The 6,938-nt window shown below is 56.4% G+C and overlaps 2 protein-coding genes across 5 annotated transcripts in view; one reads left to right on the top strand and one right to left on the bottom strand.

Moving 5' to 3' along the window:
* Nucleotides 1–6: 6 nt before the first annotated feature.
* Nucleotides 7–6,938, bottom strand: part of PUS3 (pseudouridylate synthase 3) — a 9,278-nt gene continuing 2,346 nt past the window's right edge. Inside the window, exons 1-5 of one of the 4 annotated variants that reach the window (XM_026071725.1) lie at nucleotides 6,789–6,809; nucleotides 2,851–3,279; nucleotides 1,188–1,756; nucleotides 589–779; nucleotides 7–441 (exon numbers count right to left, since the gene is read on the bottom strand). In XM_026071725.1, coding sequence (XP_025927510.1) covers nucleotides 146–441; nucleotides 589–779; nucleotides 1,188–1,756; nucleotides 2,851–3,237 — 1,443 coding nt within the window. In that variant the 5' untranslated portion in view covers nucleotides 3,238–3,279; nucleotides 6,789–6,809 and the 3' untranslated portion in view covers nucleotides 7–145. The other 3 variants (XM_026071722.1, XM_026071723.1, XM_026071726.1) reach the window with 3 other exon arrangements.
* On the top strand, nucleotides 3,753–5,638 carry HYLS1 (HYLS1, centriolar and ciliogenesis associated). Its single transcript, XM_026071727.1, has 2 exons — nucleotides 3,753–4,065; nucleotides 4,324–5,638. Exon 2 carries the CDS (start codon nucleotides 4,360–4,362, stop codon nucleotides 5,218–5,220), a length of 861 nt encoding a protein of 286 aa, XP_025927512.1. The 5' UTR covers nucleotides 3,753–4,065; nucleotides 4,324–4,359; the 3' UTR covers nucleotides 5,221–5,638.

Raw genomic sequence — 6,938 nt, 5'->3', positions numbered from 1 at the left:
ATACCAAGGCAAAACTGCGTTTAAAAGGGGGGGGAGGGGGGAAGCTACCCTTGCGGAGTGGCCTTTACTGAGGCGTCTTTGGTTTTGGTGAAGCAGGCTTGTTCCTGACACCCCCCCCCCCCAAAAAAAAGGGAACCTGCTGCCATCACTCGGTGTCCACGCAGACCCGCTTGGGCGCTTGCTCCGCGCCGTCGCCGTTCTCCGTGGCATCGCCGTGGCTTCTCTTGGGCTCCGGGTCCGCCGCGGTCTCCCTTTCCCTGCCCTGCGGCATTTCGATACGGCCCCTCCGCACAAAGTGATGGATGCGGGACTCCAAGCCCTCGCACTTGGGGCGCTCCAGTAAGGGTTTGTAAGTGCGGGCTTTGACCCCTTCCACAAAGCCGCCGACCTGATTGTGGACGGGAGGTTTCATATCTCCCCAAAGGACAGTGCTGAGGCTTCCTGGGGATGTAACATTAATGAAGAAATAGCAACGGTTTGAACAACTTCTTTAATAATTTACTCCCCCCTCTTTTTTCTAAAAAAAACAAGTTATCCTTTGCCCCTGTGTTGCTCTGAGTTAGGTACTGCCACAAAACCACCCCTTACCTTTCTCGGTAGGCACGGGAGCAGCATCTAGGCCTCCCAACATGTCGCGTAGCACTTGAGTCTTGACCGCGTGGTTGGCCCAGAGCTGCTGCAGGTGGGTGACGTTGAACTCCTGCACTTCGTGGTCGTAGAGCCACCGGACGTTTTCAAACTCGCAGTCGTACAGAACCAGGGGAAACTCTACTGCCATGCTAGGAAAAGGAGAGGAGGCGTTAGCTAAAGGTGCTCGGACAGTAGGCTTAGAGCGGATTAACACAGGCTCGGTCTAACAACGCTACATCCGTCTAAGAACGGGGCTATCACGTACGGAAGCCCTTTTCTGACAAAAAGTCTTGTTCGTAGCATTAGTTCCACCAGATCCCAAGGAGCGAAAGCATCGATAACTCGCGGCTTACTTTTGTGGGAACAAAGAGGTAGCAAGCCAAAGAGATCCTTAAGGAAAACACTTAGAGGCCGTTGGCAGCTCGCTTCCGTATTGTGAGAGACTGCTTCACGCGCCGACAGATAGAGTTTGCCGGCAGCGCTTCACGCGCGGCCGTCTCCCTTCTGCCCAAAGCGCTGCGAAAAGCAGCCCGGGAGCTCGCCTAAGCTATTCGTACCTGTACTGCGGTTTTCGGGGGTTCTTCTCTACGTCCAGCAGCTCGTCAATAATCTCCGGGTTCTCCATCCTCTGTCCGATTAGGAAGAGGATCGCCATCATACAGCGCACTTGGTGATAGAGGAACGCCAGTCCCGTCACTTCAAACTGGCACAGTCGGAAAGGGTCCCGCAGGCCGGTTTCCGTTCCTCCGTCCGCCCAGGTCACCCGCGCGCTGAGAATAGTTCTTTGGAAGTTGATCACGCCGTTGGCTACGTCCATTTTGCACAAGTTCCGGAAATCGTGGGTGCCCACGTATCTCTGGGCGGCGGCGTGCATGAGGGCCACGTCCAGCTCGGCGCGAGGGAAGAAGTAGCGATAGGTCCTCTTGAGACAGCTGAACCTGGCGCTGAAGTCGGGCTCTACGGGGGCCCAGGCTAACACCCGTATGTCGGGCGGGAGCACCCTGTTCAGAATATGGGTGTAGCGGAGCTCGTCCTCCCAATTACCGCCTTCGCCTTCCGGGTCGCCCCGGTGGCCGTTTAGTTTCTTGCCCTCTGATAGGTTTGAGCGGAGATCTAGGGAAATCACCTGCAAAATTGGGGAAGGAAAAAAAAAAAGAAAAGGGATGATACCACGGATGGGCTTATTCTGCACGTAAAACCAGCTCTCTTCCTACACCTCTGCCTTTCCGTTTGAAATAAATTCAGGATCTCTTACGGACGAAGGTGTCTTAAATGAGTCGATCTCGCCGCTTTTTCCTGCGGGTAAAGCTGCGAGCGCCTCTGCTACGGTTCCTAGCAGATGCTATAGATTCCTTTAATAAAACAGAGGAAGTTGCAAACTGCCTACGTAGCCCCGTCTCCAAGCCGCTTAAATTTTTTTTATCGGCGCTCGCAGGATACACATGTGCTTTTTCTTCTGGAGATTACGGCTCGAACCCAGGAACAGTCTGGGAAAGCTGGCGTGGGAACGAGTTTAACGATAAGCGAGACGTTAACGCCGCGCTTCTATGAGCACTTTAAACTGCCCGAGAAAAAGGTGCTCTGCGCCCTTATACTAGGTCAGAAAACTGCTCGTTTTGGGTCGCGAACTGGAGCGGGCAACCRATCCGGGTTAAAACCGCCCGGCAAAGCCGCGCTTAACGTCGGCTTGTTTCCTGAGCGCGGGCAGGAGAGAGGGAAGGAGCGAAGGCACCTTAAAGCGCTCGCGGCTGCGCGAGGAGGCTGCGCTTTCGCAAACGGCCGAGCCRGTCTAATGGCTCCTTGCCACCGAGTGGGCCGGCTCGCTCGCCTCCCTCCAGCTCCTACTCCCACGCTCCCTTCCGCTCGCTGTGGCTCTCCTGAGGCCCTTCCGCGCGGGAATTTAACTCCCTGCCTCTGCAGGAAGCGGCCCGATTATTATTTTTGCTGCCTTCGTGAGTTAAGCGCCGCAGTCAGCGCGGGAAAAGCGACAAGCGCCTACRCGCAGGAAGGGGCATCTCCCCCTTTTTGGGCAGCGCCGAGCTATTCCGATTGCTCGTCCCTTTGCGGGAAGCCGCAGCCTTAAGCGTACTTCACCCTCGCAAAGCGATCCCTTGGAAAACCGCCGCGAATAAGCACTGCAAGCCTCTCCTAAATTATCCCTCCGCGTGCAAAAAACCATCCCCACGCTCGCTTGCGGATTGCTAAAAAACCGCCGCTGACCTGTCCGAAGGCGCTGACTCCTTTGTCCGTCCGCCCGCAGCGGTGGTAGTTGGACGTCTGCCTGTCGTCCACCAGCCGCGTCTTCCTGAACGCTTCGAACAGCTTCTCTTCGACCGTGTTGCTGGTGTTCTCCTGGCTGGCGAAACCTTGGTACCCCCAGCCCAGGTAGGCGATCTTCAGCGCCACGTGCCTGCGGCCGTAGGCGCTAAAATCGAACGGCCGTTGCTGCCGTTTCCTGGTTTTCCCAGCCGCCGAAGGAGCGTCTCTCACGCCGGGCCTTTCCTTGCCCTCTCCGAGTTTCTCCTGCAGTCTCCTGACCTCCTCTTCCAGGTCCTGCACCCTCTGCAGGAGCCTTTCGGGGTCGGCGACCGTGCTCTCGTCCGCCATAGCGAGTGGATTCCTCCTAGGCTTGATTAGTTACCGGGATATCTGCGGAGAAAGAAGGAAATCTGCGTTTCGGCTTTTATTATACATTTGCTACCGGCTTTCTCTGTAAAAGAATTAAGCCGATAGAGCTGCAGAACATTTTTTTTCCCCCCCCCTAAAACATCTGTCGATGTTCCTAGCGGAACACGGGCACGGTCAAGCGAGTTGAGCTGGGGCGCTTTTCCCTTCTTCCGCGCAACGAATCCCTTCTGCGCTTCTAATCCTTGATCTTCTTCCAGCTACCGCTGCAACATCGGATCCGCTCCGCCAGCCCCGGCCCGGCGACAGCACATTTGCAGCTAGCCTTTTGCTCTCCGTGCAGAGCTGGCACGGCACGGTTCCCGTTTTCTCAGGCGCTCGGCTAGCGTCGACGCTTCAGACAGCCCGCTAACGGCTGTCACTCAGCTCGCGGAGCCATCTGCTCTAACGTTTCGTAACGGCGCCGCCGCTGCACGATTCAAACTYGAGTTTTCAGACCTATTTAATGCAAAAAAGATAGCGAAAACCTTCGAAGGGAACGGAAACGATGTCCAGATCCCTGACGCGGCAGAGCCGGAGTCCTGCTATAATCCGGACCTGCGCAGCACAAGATTCGAGCAGTCTGCAGCTTTGCATTTAAATAAATGTCCAAAAACATACTGCAGGGAGCCTTTTCCTTAGCTGGGGAAGTAAAAACTCTCTCCTGGATGTCCCTAGATTTCACGGCAGCTCCGTACCTCTTTTAAAAACAACGTGCTCGTTCGCACAGGGAAGAATCGTTAATACATCTGCGCAACAGCGCCAGAGTCGGTGAGCAAACAACGTGCTTTAYGTTTACCCGCCGTCGCGTTAGCGTTTCGTATACGGCGTAATTCCTTTTAGGATAGTTTCCCGCAGGAATTTAGAAGTCCCGTCAGAGGGGGCTTCGTATAAATAAACGCTCGGGAAGTCGGGAAGCCGCTCGGCCGGAGGTTAGCCCTCGCGGAGCCTCCTTCGTTCCCGGGGCGATTCGAACGCTCCCGCAAAGGAAACTCCGCGAGGGAAACTCCCCGCCGTTCCTCTTTGCAGAGTGGCTGCCGCGGCTCGGCGGAAGGCACGGAGGAAATGCTGGGAGCCGACGGATCGAGGTGGGCAGCCCTGACCGACGAGGAGCGGCTGGCCGGAGCGGCCGCCCTGGCTCTCAGCCAGCTCTACGCCGAGCAGGGAGACGGCGACGGCCGCGGAGGAGCCTGGGCGCTTCCCYGCTAYGATCCCTACAGCAAAGCTTCCRTAGCATCCGGAGCCCGGCCCGCTCTTCCCATGCTRTTACGGCATGAGCGGACRGAGCCCGGGGCRTCCAGAGGYGCYGGGAGGCTGGTGATGAAAAGGAAAGTGTTGAGGCGGAGACCCGACGGAGGAGTGGAGGTGTCCGACGAGTCGCTCACCAGCGAGCCGGACACCGGCGCCGAGGGCAACCCTGACGTTTGGAACCTGCGGCACCTCAGCTCCCGCCTGGAAGACAGCATCTCCGAAGGGGAAATCGAGTCAACCGGCAGCTTCCTCAACGACTCTCCCCTGGAGCTTTCTTGCCACCGGCACAGTCCCCTCTTCCTCGACTTCCAGGGCCGGAGCTCTCCCTCTTCCCAGCAGGACACATCCGCCGCGGGCCAACCAAAATCATTCATCCCCCCGAGGTTAGAACAACTGGGCCGCAACCGCGGCAAAACCGACCGCGTCGCCAAATATTTGGAATACAAGCGAGACTGGGAGACGTTCCGAATCCCCGGCGAGGATCAGCACAGAGAGCTGCGCTGGGGCATCCGCGAGCAGATGCTCTGCAAGCCCGACCTCCCGAGCAAACCTCAGCACACCTACGTCCCCAACGCCTACGTCGCGCCCACRGAGAAGAAGAGGGCCGCCTTGCGCTGGGAGGTGCGCTGCGACCTGGCAAACGGCCTCCTTCCCCGAAAAAGCTCCTCTTCCTAGTTACGGGGAGGCCTCCTTCTGTGCGCGCCGCTGCCGCTTCGCCGCTCGGGCGCGTCGTGTTCTCCCAGACGCTTTATTTTTTCCCCTTTCGGAGGCCCAGTTGGGAAAAATCTTTATATTTATACGCAGGGGCTGGTTACGGTATAAAACAGCTTTAGCCAGCGCCTTATCAGCTTGCTTAAAACATCGTTGCCTCCCCGTTAAAGACATAAAACTTCCTTTCGAATAACGAGCGACCGGTCAACTTGAAGGCTTTTACGCTCGAGGGAATAACCGCTGTAACAAATCTTGTGATTTTTCTTCCTTTTTAACGTTTAATTGCTCCCGTTCCTCCGGACAGATCGTCGCGGGAGCTATTCGCGCGGTTTTATTTATGGTTTCTCCGCAGTGTGTTTCTTGAATAAAGCACGCGAAAAGATCTGCTCCGTGGATTACTTAGAAACGCCGCTTGGCACAAAATCCTCCTAAAGCTCCCTGTGAATGCCTGTTATTTTAGATATATCTTTGCGCCTATAAATGCTCGAGTTTCCCTTGCCTTATTTTACCCCGGTTTTAAAACCAAACTCCCGGATGAAGTTAAAATAACCCATTTTATCCAACACTCGGGACAAACTGAGAACAAAAAGTTAAACATCCGCAGTTCTTACAAGAAAAAGCCTTCACGAAGAATTCACTTTGCTGCCGGAAACTGGCCGACTCCAGAGCCGGTTTGGATAGTTTAGTTGCAGGATGCGGACGGGAAAAGCCGCCAGGGCACCTGTCACAGATGCACCGGCTCGATTCCCTCCGTCTTTACGGGAAAGACGGATGCAGAACCCCTAACAGTGTCCCTAAGTAGGGATATATTGGATTTATGCAGACCCTTTTTGTAAGTTTAAATTCTGTAGCAGCTTCCTACTCCTGAAGGAAAAAAAAAAAGGAGCGGAAGGAGCTTCCTCGCTGTCAAATTTACCCCTCGCTTTTAAAGGATCCCTCGGCAGTGGGTAATTACAAGCTGCATCACGAAGAAATAAGGTTTTAGGGTTTTTTTAAGCTTGTGCTACAAATAAACCGCAAAGGTGGCAAAAAAAGCTAATTAATTAAGACAAACCCCGAGTCCGCGTGCTCCCCACACTCCCGGGATAAAGTGACTCCCGAAAGACATCCCGGCTCTGATCCCAAGGCGCCAGAGAGGCTCAAAATAATAATAATAATAATAATAATAATAATACTACAAGGAGCAACTTCAGGGAAAGGGGGTGGGGAGGAAGCACGTGGAGATGACGGGACCCGGCGGACGGCGAGCGGCACCCACGGCCCCAAACGGGTCCCGCTTCTCCCCCATCCTCTTCTGCTGATAATTAATTAGCAAAACCCACCCCGGAAAGTCTCCCCGGGGGGGGGGGGGGTTGGGTCTCCACGGCCTATGGGTCTCCCTAATGCCCTGTGGGGGTCCCCCACACCCTATAGGGGGCGTTGCCCGCACCCTACGGGTGTCGCCTGCACCCCGGGGACCCCCGACACCCCCGGAGGGGGGAGGGGGGGCCCTGCACCGCCCAGACGCGCGGCCCTGCCCGGCCCGGCCCTACCTCCGCGCCGCGCTGCGCTGCCGGCTCCGCCCCGGAAGTGGCTGCCACCCCCCCACCCACCACGCAGGCCCCGCCCCCTGCAAACCACGCCCCGTTCTTTCAAACCACGCCCCTTCCAGGCCCCGCCCCCCGTGCGCGGTCCTGCCGGCC

This window comes from Apteryx rowi, unplaced genomic scaffold (genome assembly GCF_003343035.1).
Source record: "Apteryx rowi isolate R43461 unplaced genomic scaffold, aptRow1 scaffold_33, whole genome shotgun sequence".
Taxonomy (NCBI): Eukaryota; Metazoa; Chordata; class Aves; order Apterygiformes; family Apterygidae; genus Apteryx; species Apteryx rowi.
Note: the sequence above shows the minus strand (reverse complement) of the source record. Positions and strands in the feature narration are given on the sequence as shown.